At 58.3% G+C, this 17,569-nt stretch overlaps 1 protein-coding gene across 1 annotated transcript; it reads right to left on the bottom strand.

Annotated features, from left to right (window-relative positions):
- Positions 1 to 478: 478 nt before the first annotated feature.
- LOC119089905 (cAMP-dependent protein kinase type II regulatory subunit-like) lies at positions 479 to 15,770 on the bottom strand. The gene is given in 6 exon segments (XM_037212711.1): positions 479 to 1,601; positions 2,047 to 2,124; positions 2,126 to 2,206; positions 10,066 to 10,197; positions 14,379 to 14,494; positions 15,755 to 15,770. Coding segments are annotated over 6 exon segments (657 nt in total). The 3' UTR covers positions 479 to 1,367.
- Positions 15,771 to 17,569: the final 1,799 nt, after the last annotated feature.

The raw sequence follows: 17,569 nt of genomic DNA, 5'->3' as shown, positions 1-17,569 counted from the left end.
CAAAAGCCCGCCAGCAAGTCGATTGGATTGCTACATATTTTCTGGGGTTGCAGTGCGTTCCGATGTGACACTGGAGAGGGTTCGCAGCTGGATTTGGTCCCCTCGGCCTTCATTAGCCCGAAACATTGATAACAATGATAAACATTCCAGCTACAGGGAGGCGACACAGAACCCGTCGCGGGCTCTGGTATCGCTTCTAGTCAAATCCTGTGTGGGTATGGTCGCGAGGCGACACCGGACGTGTTTAACACGAGAGGCCCGCTTACCGTGCTGCGGGGCTTGTCGGTGCGACAGAACTGGGCAGAGACGCATCCAAGGAAGTGAGACTGTGATGGCAATGCCGCAAGGTGACCGCCGAAAGCTGGGCTCAATCACAGCGGTCAAGGGTGCTGAACCACCCCGCGTGACGTGGGCAGCCAGAAAGCAGGCCAGCCACGACTGCCGCACCAGCCAACCTCATTCGGTCAACACTACGAGATCTGAAACTGGTAACTTTATTGAAACTCGTTTACACAAATAACTGCTTGAGAAGGTCTGGGCGGCCTCTGCGGCAACAGGTGCACGCAGCGCTACCAGCGGGCACAAACGATAACTAGTGATGCCGAGAGGGCGGCACCGGGCCATCGGAAACGCACTGCATAGATTGCCGGGAATCGATCCGACCACCGGCCAGCGCCCGCCACTCAACGGCCGACTGCAACGCAAACGAACACCCTCAACGAACGGAGCGGCAGACAGAACTGGGTTACTCAAGTACACGGAACGGGTGGTGGGTGTGGCCCGGGAGCGGCCGGCGGGGACCGCCACGCCAGCTCGGCCCGGACGGCGCTCCGGCCGCGTCCACGGCACCGCCGCCGGGCGGAGAGCGCCTCGGGCAGCGCTGGGTTCAAGTCTCAGTCTGTGTAGCAGGCCGTGCTCGGTTGGCCTCGGTAAGCTCGTCGGCGGCGGTGCGCCGCGCTCGTCACGGCCGGTTGGCGGCTGCCATCGATCTCTGTGTCGGCACTACGGCTTCCCTGTCGCTGCTGCTGCCGCCGCCACCGCCGCCCTTTGGCACATTCGTGTGCAAAAATATGTCGCCGCGCCGGCGGAGGCAGTCTGGCGGCACGCACTCACCCGACGGCAGGCGAACGAGACAGCCAGCGGCCGCGGCCACCCGACGCCGGACACCCCGCCCGAAGGCATCACACTGAACCTACTCTACAACAGTGAACACGGCCGGCCGACGTGGCCGGGGCCGCCGGGGCCCGCCACCGCGCCATATAACCCTACAGACGCTGTCCGGATCGTTCCAGTCGGTCGGCCGCGGCCGGAGACTAGACACTGGAATGGCAGAGCGGGCCGGGCCGGCCAGTCCGCTGGCCTCCGGCTCATCGCACGTCCGAAATGTTGACGCTGGAGCCGAATATCTTCTGCAGCTCCTCCTCGTAGTTCTCCATCTCGCGCTTCATCACGTCCATGCAGGGGCCCAGCAGACGCTCGAATGCCTCGCGGTCCAGGAAGGCCAGCCGCACGTCGCCGACGGCGTATGCGGAGGCGGCGCGCGGGTTCTTGGTGATGAGCGCCAGCTCGCCCAGGTAGCCGCCCTTCTCGATCGCGTTGATCTGCCGCACAGCCGGGGCACACAGTCAGCCGGCGGCCGGTCATGACGGACGCCAGAGACAATCACGCGCGCACGCCCACCCAACCCGGCCCTGACGCCGAGCCAGAGGCGGCCGGCCGGCGTGCGCGACTCTCAGCCGCCGTCCGGCACGTGCAGCCGGCCGGGGCGGCCCCGCCGCAGCCCCCGCCGGCGGTCGTGTCCTGGCGCCACTCAGTGCCGACCGCAGTCGCCGCGGCCGCCATTGCAGTGAGCGTCGCTGCACAACGCCTCCGCGCCGCGCCACACACCTCCCCATCGATTGGCACACGCGCGCGAGCATAGGGGCGGCCCGGCCGGGCCGTAAACATCGCGCCGGGTGACAATGCGGCGCCGCTGGCGGCGCCGCACAAACAGAGCCCGGCTGTGTATTATCTCAGCGCGGCCGCGCCGGCGGGACGGCGGCTCACCTGCACCTCGTCCTGGCCCTGCTCGCCGCGCATGATGCGCACCGTGCCCTCCTCCACGAAGTACATGCCGTCGGCGGTCGTCGCCCTGCTCGATGATCAGCTCGCCGTCCTTGTAGGTGCGCGGCACCAGCGCGTCGGCCAGGTTCATCCGCTCGTACGACTGCAACGAGAGCCGGCGGGCGGTGAGGCCAGGTGCCGGCTGGCCGTGGCCCGTCCCCGAGCAAGGACTCCAGTCGCTGCCGGAGCTCACAGGCCAGCACCTGCCTGCCTGCCCGACCCGGCAAGTCTCCTGCAGCGCCGGATTCAATACATCCCATTGCGTGGCAAGAGAGCTTGACGAAGGATCAATCGCAGAAACTCAAGACAAAAGTTTAGATTCGACGATAGGGGTCAACCCGCCTTGAGTGCAATCCCGAAGTCGGATTCAGCACATTCGCACATTTCGGCATGCAATAAGAGAAGAATAACAGCTGCCTCTCTGGCGGCCAGGATGGTTCGACTTCAGTGACGTCGCCCATGGCTCCATCGTACCACAACGGTCCATACTGCTTGCCAGAGACCAAACGTAGGAACAATGAGTGAATGGCGAAGTCATCGGCTGCAACTCAGCGCTAGTACAACATATTCCGATCACAATACCTCACGCAAAGCCGTTGCGGGTAGGGCTCCCATTTCTCTATGTCACCCTAGGACCGTTAGCGACAAACATGTACATGTCTGGTGCACGTATACATGCACATATCTCCATTATGCACACATTCGGCGGCGGACCGTTACTAAAACCGGTCCCGGCATCAACACGGCCGCAGGGTACCCAGTGTCGTGTTGACCTGTCTGTGTATTGGCAGAAGAAACACGGCAGCCAGAGTCTCAGGTGGAATCAGCAGAAGCACGGCAGCCAGAGCCTCAGATGGCATCGACAGAAACAAGGTAGCCGTAGCCTCAGGCGCGGCGGCGACATGAGACTGCAGCCGAGAGACACGGGTACGATGCTGTACCGGGGGGCCCCGGCCGCTGCCTGCCGCCGTTCCGGAAGGCGCGCCCGCCTCCTCTGCCCTGCCACCGTGAATGGGCGCCTCCCTTCTGAGGTCGGCCGTCGGCGACAGCACACGAGTGCCGTTCGCGGCGGGAGTCGCCCCGCGGAATCGAGAGCGGTCGGCGGCCGGACTCTCACCGCCTGTACGGCGCGGCGGCGCCCTGCTCAATAATGCAGCTGACGGCTACAGGTGCGGCCGGCCGAGCGACGGCGGCAGCCGGCCGTGTTGCCGACCGCGCCCCCGTCACCGGCCGGGCAATAGATGACGTCACGCGCGCGTCACCGGCCCCCTGTTTAAACAGGCGAGGCGCCGCCGCGTCGGTCCCGCTCTGCCGGGACCGACCGCCGCGCCGGCAAAGAGCAGGCGAGCGGCGGCCGCCCGGGGCGCGGCCGGCTGGCTGCACACCGACCGCCCGGCTCCGGGGTGATTTGGTCACTTTACGACGCGTGCAACCGCCCGCGGCATTAGCGGCGCAGCCACTCCGGTCCGCCGCCAGCAGCGAGAAGCCGCAGGCCGCTCACCACTGCGCTATTCCGCCGGATACTGTGAGCGCCGGTGCCACTGCCGCGTGCACGCCGCCGTGCTGCAGCGGCCCGGAGAGTGCGTCCGCAGGCGCGGCGTCCGACCCGGCGCAGCCGCGCCAGCCGCCGGCCGGCGTCATGTCGCAGAGCGACGGGCCCGGCCGTAATTGCACGGCACTGTTCGGTATGCCGACCGACTCTCATCAGCAGCGCACACGAGGACGTCCGAGTCGAAACGCCGCCGAGGCTGCGCGGTGATACTGATCCCCCTGACAGGCCGGCTGGTCGCTTTGCCGACGCCGTGGCGCGATTACAGGGCCTGGCGGCACACCAAGGCTGGGTGCGCTGGAGAACGGATATGCCGGGGGGGGGGGGGGGGGGGGGGGGGACTCCAGAACCAGGCGACACACCGAAGCTGGGCGCGCCGGAGAGCACAGATGCGCGGGGCGGCACAGACCAATCGGGGCCGTCCCGGCCACTCTGTAAACAGCCGACGTGTTGACCCGAGTCCCTGAGCGGGCTGACCTATCAAACGAACCTCTGAACACACACATCCAGCGAATGGGATCCACAGCGGCGCAGCCAGCCAGCTGTTCGAGGTCCTGTGCCGCTGGTGGGCCCTTCGCTGTCGGGGGCGAGCCAGAGGGAGGCCGGCGCGGAAGCCCCCCCCCCCCCCATGGAGTAGAGTCGTTTTATATCAAGAATCGAAAGGGCGGGTAACAAGACATTCCAAAACATCAAAGGACAGCCTCCGCATTTCATTGTCGGTATTTGGACGTAAGGACACGCCAACAGCCGCGGTCATTCTGAGCCCAAACTATGGCTGCGCAGAACTATGTCCTACTTCACCATGTAAGGTCGTGCTCATTATATCATGTAATGTCGCTGTTGTAGGCTTCCGAAGTGTGTCTTAAAAGCACGAGCTGCAAAATGAACGGTGACAACACGCAGAATGGAAAGCAAGTACGCTAGGATGCTTTCAACCAGGGTCGTCCGGCGTCAGGTGCCGTAAAGGCCAATGAATGATCGTGAAGTCAATGCCGTTAAGAAATGGAAAAACTGCTCTCACGTCGATTGTGGGGAACCTCGCCTATGATGGACAATCTACGTTAAACATGACGACCAAAGTGGCGACATAGGCGCTCCGTCGCAGTGTGGTCACTCCACGGGGATGTGAAGCGTACGGACAGCGCGCGACCCCAGCGAGGAGGGACATGCCGTGTTTGTCCTGCTGAGTAGAGAAAATTCATCGTCTTCACGTGTGCCGTGCCAGGCTGTGCGGGATCCGGCACAGGCTAATCTTCCTTCTTTTTACTGTCGCGATGAGAAGGCTGGCCATTCGTCTAGGTTGGACTTGATAAGCCCTAAGGTTGCTTAACCATGGCTAATGGCGCATATCCGCGCATACCCATGGCTGTCAAGTGGCTCCTCCGATGCCGTGCCTTTGTGCCAGTTCTATGAATAAAGCGAGCTGACAGCATCCTGAAGGTCAGAAAAGAACGGCGTGTTCGGGAAGAGAGAGAGAGAGAAGAGAGAGAGAGAGAGAGAGAGATGAGAGAGAGAGAGAGAATACAGAGAGAGAGAGAGAGAGAGAACAAACGAGAGAAGAGACAGAGAAGAGAGAGACAGAGACAAGACAGAACAGAGACAGAGAGAGCGAGACAGAGAGAGACGCAGAGACGACGAGGACAAGAGAGACAGAGACAGAGACAAAAGGACAATACAGAGACAGGAAGAATAGAGCGAGAGAGAGACCATCAGATACGAGACGAGAGAGCAGAGCGAGACCAGAGAAGATAGACAGGACGAGACAGAGACAGAGACAGAGACAGAGCAGAGACCGAGACAGACAGATAGACAGAGACAGAGACAAGACGAGACAGAGAGACAGAACAGAGACAGAGACAGAGAGAGACGAGAGACAGAGACGGACAGAGACGAGAGAGACAGAGGAGACAGAGACAGAGAGAGAAGACAGAGACGAGAGAGAGAGAGACAGAGAGAGAGAGACAGAGAGAAGAGACAGAGAGCAGAGAGAGAGAGAGACAGAGAGAGACGAGACAGATAGAGAGAGAGACGAGAGAGAGAGAGACAGAGACAGAGAGACGAGAGACAGAGATAGACAGAGAGACAGAGAGAGAGAGCGAGATACAGAGAGAGACAGAGACAGAGACGAGCAGAGACGAGAGAGACAGAGACAGAGAGAGACAGAGACAGAGAGACAGAGAAGAGACAGAACAGAGACAGAGAAGAGACAGAGACGAGAGACAGAGACGAGACAGAGAGAGAGAAAGAGAGAGGAGAGAGGAGAGAGAGAGAGAGAGAGAGAGAGAGAGAGAGAGAGAGAGAGAGAGAGAGAAGAGAGAGAGAGAGAGAAGAGAGAGAGAGAGAAGAGAGAGAAGAGAGAAGAGAGAGAGAGAGAGGAGAGAGAAGAGAGAGAGAGAGAGAGAGAGGAGAGAGAGAGGGAGAGAGAGAGAGAGAGAGAGAGAGAGGAGAGAGGCGAGAGATGAAGATGAAGAGAGAGAGAGAGAGAGAGAGAGGAGAGAGAGAGAGAGAGAGTTCTGACTGGCCCTCCTTGGGCGCAGGGTCCGTCCGCCCTCTCCTCCCCAGTAACGTCGGTGTTTCCAGGCACCCAACCGAAGGCTGCACGCTTCCCTATCTGTTCGAGGGATGCAATAAGTCGCATAATCTCGTCAACGAAAACGCTTTTTGTTTTTAAGTAATGGATGGCTAGAATACTGCTCAAGGAGTTAGGCGAAACAAGAAACCGCTCCGCTCGTTCCTCCTCCGCAGAAGCTAATGCCTCCTTAGTTGCAAAAAGTCCAGTGGTATAAGCTGAACATTAGGGGGACAATGTAAAACATTTCGTCCAGCTATCACACACCGGAGCGTATTCTGTGCCTGCCTCAGACTTCGAGCCATTCGTCTATATGCAAAAGTACGTACCGTAGTCGGTGCACATACGCTGGAGAACCTTAGAGTGAACCTCCTCAGCAGCTGTCGATCTTTTGACCAGGGTATGGTAAGCCTATCACGCGAGAGAAGTCCTTCCTTTTGATGTTACATTCTTGCAGACTCCTCTTGACACCCACACACATAGGCTCTGATTAGCTAACGTTACCACCTTCGAACAACTGGATTAAATGTCGCCGAAACATGTAGCAAAAGGCCGGAAGTGCCCAAAGCTGTGCAATCTACGGCATACCGTGCGCTGAGCATTTCGCGTTGGAATGACAGCGGCGGTTCATTCGCCTCATCAAGGGACTGGAGATCGGACTGGGTCCAAATGCCCCAGCAGCAATGCGTATTCCATCATGGTGCAATGTGTCAGGCACGCGTTTCGCTGGAATACCGGCCGACTCGAAAGCTTGGCATTCATATTATAGCTTGGATCGGACCAGCGATCGGTACAGGGGAAGCACTGCCCTGCGGTCCACACCACACGCCATCTTGGGACGACTTTGAAAATGCTTAAATGCTTAAAGCACCACTCTATGAGCTTTTCAAACTGCTACAAATACGTCAATTTGTTGCCAAACACTAGCCTGGGGAACCGTGCTTCAGATTTGACTGCAACTGCCCGTACACGTATAGCCGTGGATTCACGCAGATTCTTCGCTCCCTGCAAAAATGCATAACCGTCGTTTTCTATGTCAAAAATCTGAAGCCAGTGCGGAAACCCCATCTCTCCAAGTATTCACACACATTCCCCCTGCATTTCAAACTTAAGAAAATCCATCACTAGTTTTCATTTTAGAACCACTCCGGACGACAGCGCCCCTGTCACGTGGTAAAAATGGGATCCCTCAGACCATCTCCCCTCCTCTCCTCAATGAAAATCCCAAATGCACCCCAGCCTCGTTTATAAGTACGTGCGTGGAATAATACTTACTGATGCACAGGCGGCAACGTTTATAACCATTATAAGGTCTGACCACCCTCCTTTCGCTGACTATCAGCGACTGAGCCTAAGGCAACACTTCATCTTCGTTGTCCAACCAATTTACTGGACCATACAACACGGCAACACTACACACAAGCTAAGCACACACACGGGACGAACAAACCTCTAAAACCTGATGGCTGCCTAATTATGCGGGGACACAGGTACGTGGTCATGTCAACATCTCTGCGCGTGCTCCAATGTGTATGGTGGTAGAATGCGAGAACCCCTTCCGCACCCCCCCCCCCCTCCCAAAGAAAATAACGGCTTTAAAAATGTTTAAGGGTGGTTCTCACTGATTGGCGTTTGTACCAAAATACTTGCATTGTGATTTTTTTGCACTTGCGCGCATGTGGCCGGGCTTCCATACGTTTCAAACGGCTCTCCCCGCACATTCCGGGACTGGGTTTATGAGGGGCGAGTGGACTTAAATTACGTTGAGGATGAATGTACAGAAAATATGACGCTTCTAACTTGGTTTTTACTTAAACACGCCGGGTACGCTGCGCTACATAACTCCAGCTTTTGGTACAAAAGTGTTTATAGCTCGATCATATTCCTGCACTGGATACGCTTGCTATGGTAACGACATTTTGTGGATTCTTTGGCAGCACGTGCGCCCCCCGCCAGTGAGCTGGCCCCGTCCCGCCGAAGGGCTGAGAGGAGGAGGGGCCGGAGTCACTCGTCAGTCATCACTCGTCCGCGCCGGCTCCGACCCGCCGACGCGGCTTAGAGGGAAGGGGGAGAGGGAGGGTCACTCGTTCAGTCGTCAGTCGTGCTCTCGTCTGCGGCGGCTCCGACTCGCCAGACTGGCTGGGAGGGGAGGGGGAGGGACCAGGGTCACTCGTCAGTCGTCACTCTTCCGCGCCGGCTCGACCCGCCGACGGGCTTAGAGGGTAAGGGGGAGAGGGAAGGTCATTCGTCAGTGCCAGTCGGCTCCGACCCGCCGACGGGCTTAGAGGGAAGGGGGAAGGGAGGGTCATTCGTCAGTCGCCAGTCGTCTCTCGTCCGCGCCGGCTCCGACCCGAAGACGGGCTGAGAGGAGGGGGGGGGGGAAGGGGCGGGCCACGCGTCAGTCGTCACTTACTCGGCGGCGTCACTCGTCCGCGCCGGCCCCGGCCCGCCGGCGGCGCGTCAGTCAGCACGGCGCGGTGTCCCACGGGTACGGGGGGCAAAACAGACCGGCGCGTCCAGACGGCGGCACGGAATGCCGGTGCCTGCGCGCGCGCCGCCCTCGGTCGGAGCGACGGCACGCCGTCCACAGGTGCGCCCGCAGCCACCTCCGGCCGCGGCCTCGGCGGCGGCTGGTAACACGACGATCGTTCAACAGGGGAAACTCAGCACACACCCTGGACACGACGGTTGGATGCTAACAAAACTTTTCTTGCGCACAACGCAAGAGCGGCAGGACAATGATAATGACGCATGCCGTCGACGAAAGATTAGAAAATGCACGGCTAACGCCAGCCAGTGATCTTCAAAAGCATGCTGGAATAGTGAAGATGACGCAAAGGCGGGCGTGGAATCATTTTAAAACGATGGGATGAAGGAATGTTAGTATTTCATATCAGTTCCTGCTAGACAGCGTTCATAAACCCAGCCAGGAATGTGGGAGGGGTAGGGAGAGGGGCTCTAACCCTTGCAAATGTTTGGTATATCTATTCACGCGCAGATACCATTCATCCTCAAAGCGACAATTCGGGCAATACTTCAAGTACCTGAACTTCGACCAAACGAGCTCAACAATGGTACCAGATCAGTGCCGGTCAGTATACAAATAACACAATGCAAGCAGCGAATTGCCCCACATTTGTGTGCATTTCGCGCATCTCAGAGCTGTTCATTTACGCACATCACGGACGTCTTATGACTGGAATTCCTGCGGCCTTTCAAGCGGACTGGGACTGAGACAGTACTCCCTCACCAGCGCAACGTCACAACGCCACTGGCACACTGAGGCCGTTCTGGGGGCAGACCATGGGCGGCTGGGGGCACAATGGCGTAAGTGCAGCCGTGGGTGCAGTCGTGGCTGCAGTCGTGGTCATGCATGTGCCCTGCAGTTTGTTGACCCGTTGTTCACACAACCAATCCTTCACAATGCGTTGGTGAATGGAACGTAGGCCAAATGCCCGCTCTGCACCGTCATATTTGTATGCCTACGCCAGTACCAGCTTCTCCGCTTCGAAAAAGAGGCGTAAATAGTTACACCACTAAATACGACATGTACAGACGGAATTTACACCCGACGTTACCAAAAGACCGCGCCTTGCATCATGCAAATGTAATGCTGAGAAGGAAACTGATACGTGATAAATCGACAAGACTCGGCAGCAGCAGCTGCTGGGGCCCCTTGAAGTGCTGCACCACCTGCAAACTCTTCCGACGACATCTGATCGCCATGAAACAAGCTCTGACAGACCCCAGCGGCAATTGCTGGCTCCCGCCAATGGCGGCCAACACAGGATCTGGCCGTGGTGGCCAGGCCAGCGAGGCTGCCTCGTCCTTCGCCATCACCCACCTCCAGCGTCTTCAGCATGGGCACCGACTCCAGCAGCTGCTCGTACATCTTCCGCTTCTTAAAGGCGTTCTTGAGCACGATGCGCCGGAACGTCTGTCGATCCATGGCCCAGAGCGAGCCCTCCGAGTCCGCCTGCCGGCAGGGGTCAGCCGCTCGGTCACCAGCCCAGGCTGCCTCGTGGCCAGACCAGCGAGGGCACCGGCCGGCGGACATCAGCCCACAACTCGCCCCTTCAAAACGTGGATGGTCATGCGTTGTCAGATGCTGAAGAGTTCTACCAATCGACCACCTTACAGTCTCATCACAAACGCGCCAGTTTTATGCATGATTCGGGGGGGGGGAGATACTACTTCCCCACCCAAAACGACGGAACATGCCTGTATGATACAATAATGGTTGATGCAAACCTGAAGACTGATGAAGATGTAAAGTGACTCTAAAGTTCGATGGTTATTTGTTCAACTCATTTTCAAATAAATCCACTAAAACAAACCCATGTGATGTCATTAGCCTGTCACGCTTTTGAGCGTGTCGTCTAGCGCCACACTTGTCTTTGCATTAAGGCGCTGACAACGGATAGCGCTGGCGTTCCGGAACAATAATGAGCCTCCATCAAACGCTTATGACATTGTAAAACAGCCGTCCGGTCCTCCCTTACATCAGATTAATATCGCCACAATGGTTCACCAGTGGATGCTTGCTTTCCGACCCTGTTTCGTGGTCGCGATGGGACTACGGCTGTTTGCGTTCTGATGCCCGTCAGGACGGCTGGATTATACAACACCCTATCGCCCTAGGTCAAGGCACATCAGCGTCACAGATAGGCATGCGATTAAATTGTTCTGATCAAGTTGCCAAAGTTGTCTGATATTCATGCGCACTCTGTTGAGACTTCAGCCTCTAAGCGTTACTCGTGGCTAGTTTTACAAGTTGGTTGTAATTCAAAGGAAGCCCTATTCATCTAAGTCGCTTGGTTATTGGTAATCTGGATTAATGTTACGTCAAACAATCTAACGTTGGGAGCCGATTGCATCTTTCATTCTGTTCCATATGTCCATGCCTAATGATCTGAAATCACATTTTCCTGATGGGTCATGCAGACTGAATGGGCTCACTAACTCCAAGGTTCAGGTCATACTGGGTCACACAATTATGGTGGAAAATGATGGGAGAAACCATTGCAAGGTGTTGACATATATTTTTTGCGAGCATTCAACATGCACTTCATTCTAAACTGGACCGTAAAACACGCTCACGAACAGTCCAAAATATATCTGAATCCTTCACCTAGCATGATCTAAGAGGGACAAATAACTCGGACCATTGGCAATATCACACCCGACGTAGGTATGGCTAGAGTGGATCTAGAGCACCCTACATATACAACAGTACTCCATTAATGAAGCCCGCACAGGCCTCTGAAAAACGCCAAAATCTACTGACACGACTTGGAGACAGTGCCATGTCTTTGGCCCTACTTTTGAGATCGGGTGATCTGACCAGGTTCAATGGCCAGACCCTCTCAACCCTCTTGATCAAGCTCAATGGCCAGACCCTCTCAACCCTCTTGACCAGGCTCAATGGCCAGACCCTTTCAACCCTCTTGACCAGGCTCAATGGCCAGACCCTCTCAACCCTCTTGACCAGGCTCAATGGCCAGACCCTCTCAACCCCTTGATGAGGCTCAATGGCCAGACCCTCTCAACCCTCTTAATCAGCCTCAATGGCCAGACCCTCTCAACCCTCTTGATCATCAGCCTCAATGGCCAGATCTGCATGCGCCAGAGAGGAATACGATCAAGGGACATCTCTTGCTGTCTGAATAAGCAAGGGCGGTCGATCTTAAGGGGCGATACCCAAGAGAGCGTCTCCCCGTACACGTATGGTTAGGACCTTGTGCTTAACTGATCCAGCAGCTCCTGAGGTCTCTACGTGTCGCGTGTTCTCCAAAGAAGATAATCATGCCATCTTTGACACTGTTTACGTCACGATATGGCGCCTCTGCAATACCGCGCACGAAAGACTAAAAAGGAAAACAATACGATTTTGACGGCCTAGCCGAGCAGCCGGCCGTCAGGCGACAGAGCACCGGCCGCCGGCGAGCCACCACCCCGTACCGGCGAGCCACCACCCCGTACCGGCGAGCCGCCACACCGTACCGGCGAGCCACCACCCCGTACCGGCGAGCCACCACCCCGTACCGGCGAGCCACCACCCCGTACCGGCGAGCCACCACCCCGTACCGGCGAGCCACCACCCCGTACCGGCGAGCCGCCACACCGTACCGGTGAGCCGCCACCCCGTACCGGCGAGCCACCACCCCGTACCGGCGAGCCGCCACACCGTACCGGTGAGCCGCCACCCCGTACCGGCGAGCCGCCACCCCGTACCGGCGAGCCACCACACCGTACCGGTGAGCCGCCACACCGTACCGGCGAGCCGCCACACCGTACCGGTGAGCCGCCACCCCGCACCGGCGAGCCGCCACACCGTACCGGCGAGCCACCACACCGTACCGGTGAGCCGCCACACCGTACCGGCGAGCCACCACCCCGCACCGGCGAGCCGCCACACCGTACCGGTGAGCCGCCACCCCGCACCGGCGAGCCGCCACACCGTACCGGCGAGCCACCACACCGTACCGGTGAGCCGCCACACCGTACCGGCGAGCCGTTCCGGACGGCGTTGGACATTTGGATCACATGGACAGCTGATGAGAACACGGGCAGCGGTATGCCGCACCATCTCAGAGCACTAACGCAAACAGCACGGAAAGCGGTGAACTGAAGAGAGGCTGACAGCAATGTGTTGTGTTGTGCCTCGCGAGACATGACCCAAGTCGCGATGCAAAACAGGGCCAAATCGACGACACGGCTAGCAATGAGTTCATCAAGGATGCGATTACCCCTGTGACAAAGTGGACGCATGTAATTGAGGTCAGAAAGAGAAAGTCAGACCGCTGGCAGAGTCACAGATCCTGGGGTCACAGCGGGGACACGGGAGCCGGCAGACGTGACTCCCACACGGCATGAGGCCGGATGGGCAGCTGGACGGCGCATGGCGGGGGTCGGACAGTCACAGACACGTTGTTGCGGCTGGATCGGCAGAAAACATCAGCTCTCGTATTTTCAAGCTGAAGTAATTAAACAAGCGAAAACGATTGATAACGTTATCTCTCGCCCTCAGCCCGCGTCCTCATGCAATAGGTGGGAGGCGATGTCAAGGGATGCCATCACTTCACTGACAAGGGGAAACACGAGCCTTTTTGACAGTAACAGCGAGCACACGGGGGTGCTTACCCAACGGGGGCGGGTCACAGGTCTGTTGCCAGCCCCCGGCCGACGAGTGTGTTAGCCACAGGTAAACCAGGTCAAACCAGTCCTTACTGACCGCAGTGTGTCAGCCTGAGGTAAGCCAAGTGAGGCCAGCTCGGACGGCGGTGTGTCAGCCTGAGGTAAGCCAAGTGAGGCCAGCTCGGACGGCGGTGTGTCAGCCTGGGGCAAGCCAGGTCAGACCAGTGCCGACCGACAGCGGTGTGTCAACCTGGGGTAAACCAGGTCAGACCAGTCCTGACCGACAGCAGTGCGTCAGGCTGAGGTAAGCCAGGTCAGACCAGTGCCGGCCGACAGCGGTGTGCCAGCCCGAGGTAAGCCAGGTGGGGCCAGCTCGGACCGCGCCCACCGGCGCGGCGGTCGACAGGTGCCTCATCGCTGCGCTCGGACCCGGCCCGCCTGCCTGCCGGCCGGCCCCAGCCCGGGAGTCGGCCGATCGATGACCTGGCCCGGTCGGCGACGGTCGGAACCGGCGCCGCGCCTCAGCGGCCGGCAGCGCAGCACACGCGTGCGGACCTCGTTCGGCAGAACTTTGGCAGTTGAGGAGCTACCGGAAGTGAATCTAGCCACACGTGTCGGGGACATAACAAAGAGCTAATATGATTGCACTAGGCATCAGCACGACTTTTTGTCAGCTTCCCACAAATCCAAGAATGTTGAGGACCCGCTCACACACAACTCTATCCGATTCCACTGCAACCAGCGGTCGGCCGCGTCGGTGGTTCGGGTCGCAGCGCCGGCCAGGCTCGACGGCGGCCCGCCGGCGGACAGCGCCAGACGTGCCGTGGGCGCGACCTCGCTCCTCGCGGCGGGCGGCGCCACTGTAAAGTTCAGCGCCGCTCATCAGCGTGAAAGCCTCGCCCTTGCTCAAGCACGTGATGGCCGATGCCGCTTCCGTGCAGACGGCGGGCCGGGCTCTCCGCGGAGCGCGCGGGCCCGTCGCCGCCTGAGCCGACCCAACCCACCGTGATGGTGGCCCGCCCGCGGCATGTTGTACATCAGTGCCAGCTCGCAGAAGCTGCCCTGGTTCTCGTAGCTGCCGACCTTCTTCGGCTCGTCGCTGTCGTCCGTCTTGACGTAGATGGCTGTACTGTCCACTGTGGAACGGAAGACCGATTCACCGACGAGTCTGTTGTGTCAGGTCACAAACAGATGGCACCATCAGCAGATTGAATCTGGTTCGCCACAGGAGCGCGAAAGATCAAGTCAAACACTAATGGCAGCAGCACCACCGCAATGGAAACAGCGGCACTTGGTAACATACAGGCGGCAGCACAGACGCGGTCGCAATGTCACACACAGATGGCAGTACAGACGCGGTCGCAATTTCACCCACAGATGGCAGTACAGACGCGACGATTGATGTCACCCACAGATGGCAGTACAGACGCGGCCAGCAATGCCACGCACATGTGGCATCACCAGCTAGACAGCTCGATATAGGACCCAAACGCTTGCTTATGCCGCTGCTGCAGTAGCGTCGCCTAGTTTATTGGGCGTGCTGGCTGAAGCAGGCGACGCGGGCCGGCCGGTGGTCGATGCCGATGGTCGGCCACGGCGCGCTGTGCTCTACCGTGACAGCACGCCCGGTCAACACAGCCGGCCACGCCACATGCTCGGACCGCCGGCCCCACTGAGGCGCCCCCGACAGCCGGCACGACATTACGTCACGCGTATTGCGTGCCGCGCAAAAACGGCGCGCCCGCCAACGGGCCCGGTGTGCGACGGTGAGGGCGGACGCGGCCGCTGGTGCGCTGCGTCTCTCGGGCTCGGGGGGGGGGGTGGGGGGGGGGGGGCAACATTCGGTGACATATCCGACAGCACCGTCCCCGCCGCTGGGAATATGGCGGCACGTGGGTTGCCCGAACCGCGCACGGAATCTAGACGACGCCAAGCCGCCGTCGCCGGTGGTGCCCTGCTAAAAACAGCACCAGCACCGGGGCTGCCACTTTAAATTTCTGAAAAATCGTCTCAAACAGGCAACTACGTCCTCGTGAAAAGCCCGCTGATGCCGCCACCGTAGGACATCACCACTGGTACCATCCACCACGAATGATTAAACAGAAGGCAGCAATGCACAGCTTTTGGTCGGCAAACGTATGCTGATTAATCCATACTAGAAGTACATCGCAAGCCTCAGGCCACGCTCTCTCACAGAATTGCTCTTCAAAAGCATACCACAGTTGCCTTTTGAAACATTTATCACAACTGTCCCTCGAAACATCCCCCCATAGGTACATGCCTACGAAAGCATCCAATCCGTCTTGCTATGAAGAGTGCTCACGCCTGACGCCAGAGGTCACGACCCTCATCATCTGAGAACTGCAGGTTGTCGATTCCGTTGCAGTTGCACCCACCTTGTTTCCCATTCATACATGCATGAGACGGAAGCGTTATCGATGAAGCACCGAAGATGATACGTGAAAGTCAAAAGCGAAGGGGGTATGATGGCGAGGGAGCATGTAGTGCCCGGACAGCAGATATTTACGTCAATTTGTCATTTGAAGCCGTCTGAGCTGGTTACACATATTCAGAATTGTTTCAGAGCGTGGCCATTGGCACAATCGGGTGTAAAGGCATGGCAATAATTTGGACGCCTAGCTGGCTGTATGCTGTTTTTATTATTACTTTTGAAATGCTGGCTGCCGGTAGGTTCGTCAGTGCTGATCGTATTAACCAATTAATGCATTTGGACGTTATCCGTCAAATCCGCCAATATCTCAGCAATACTCGCCGAAAGACCAGCGATTTTTACTTGTCCTCAGTTGACTGGCACGCAGGCTCAGAAACGGCAGGCCTGGGCCACGCTGTTGTGCATGCACATTGTTCCCGGCTAGGGGGCCGCTGTGCCGGCAGGAGCTGTCCAGCTCAGCACCAGATCGCGCCGAGCCAGCTCCAGGTCTCGGCGCGCCATTGTCTGCAGTCGGCCGCGGCTCCGGCCGGCGGCGTGTGGGCGAGCTGCCGCCGCCGCCATCGGCGAGCTGCAGAGTGGCGGGCGTGGCCACGCTCAGGCACCTGTCAGCCGGCTGAGGGCCGGCCGCCGCCGCCGCCCGCCCGGCGCCACACACGCGCCGGCCGCAGCCAGCTCCATCGAGCCGGACGGCGCAGAATGGAGCGCTTCAGCCAACAAGCGACTCCTACCGGCCAGCACTCAGCCAGCGATGACAGACCACCGGCCAGGACATAGCCGGCCACACTGGACTACCAGCCATGACACAACCGGCGACAGTGGACTACCGGCTAGGATACAGCCGGCGAGAGTGGACTACCGGCCAGGATACAATCCGCGACAGTGGACTACCGGCCGGGATACCGCCGGGACATTGGACTACTGGCCAGGACACAGCCGGCGACAGTGGACTACCGGTCAGGATACCACCCGCGACAGTGGACTACCGGTCAGGATATACAGCCGGCGACAGTGAACTTCCTGCCCCAACACAGCCGACAGTGGATCAGGACACAACCCGCGACAGTGGACTGCCGGCCAGGACACCGCCGGCGACAGCGGTTTGACGGCCAGGACACAGCCAGCGACACGGCCGGACGGTCTGGCGCGCAAACGCAGGCTGGCATCGCAGACGCATTTAATCGCACAGCTCATATGCAAATGCAGCTGCATATGAGCTGAAAGGAAAACCGCACTTCAAACGTCACAATATGCACGGATGTGTGACAAAATGCACAACCTTAGTACCGACACCGCACTGAAGTGCTTTGGAAAAAAGACAACTCATTGGATATGATAACTAAGAAATAGCCGCCGCGAACGTGGATAAGGGCTCAAAAGCCATCCACATGACATTCTGTTGGCATTAGTTACATCCTGGTATCCTGTCCGTACAAGGTGGTAAAGCTGCCTTCGGCGGTGCAGTGAGGGAGGGGGAGGGGTATCAGCACAACCTCTACGTCGGCTCCACTTTGGATGAGCTTAAACAGAAGTAAAGAAAAAACGAGACAATATCCCCAGAGGTAATTCATAACCATCATTTTGCATTGTCTCTCACGGATGACCACTGGGCAGAATCAAACGAAGAGAAACACATAGTTGCATGATAATGCAGCTTACCACACCTCCGCAAAGAAGATAGTGCAAATCGAGGCATGCAACCATTTAATCCAGCGAGTAATGCGAGATTATCCAAAGCTATTCCGTGACCTTCGGTGCTCTT

Source organism: Pollicipes pollicipes, unplaced genomic scaffold (genome assembly GCF_011947565.3).
Source record: "Pollicipes pollicipes isolate AB1234 unplaced genomic scaffold, Ppol_2.1 Scaffold_3087;HRSCAF=3621_pilon_pilon_pilon, whole genome shotgun sequence".
Taxonomy (NCBI): domain Eukaryota; kingdom Metazoa; phylum Arthropoda; class Thecostraca; order Pollicipedomorpha; family Pollicipedidae; genus Pollicipes; species Pollicipes pollicipes.
This window is presented reverse-complemented; position numbering and strand designations above follow the sequence as displayed.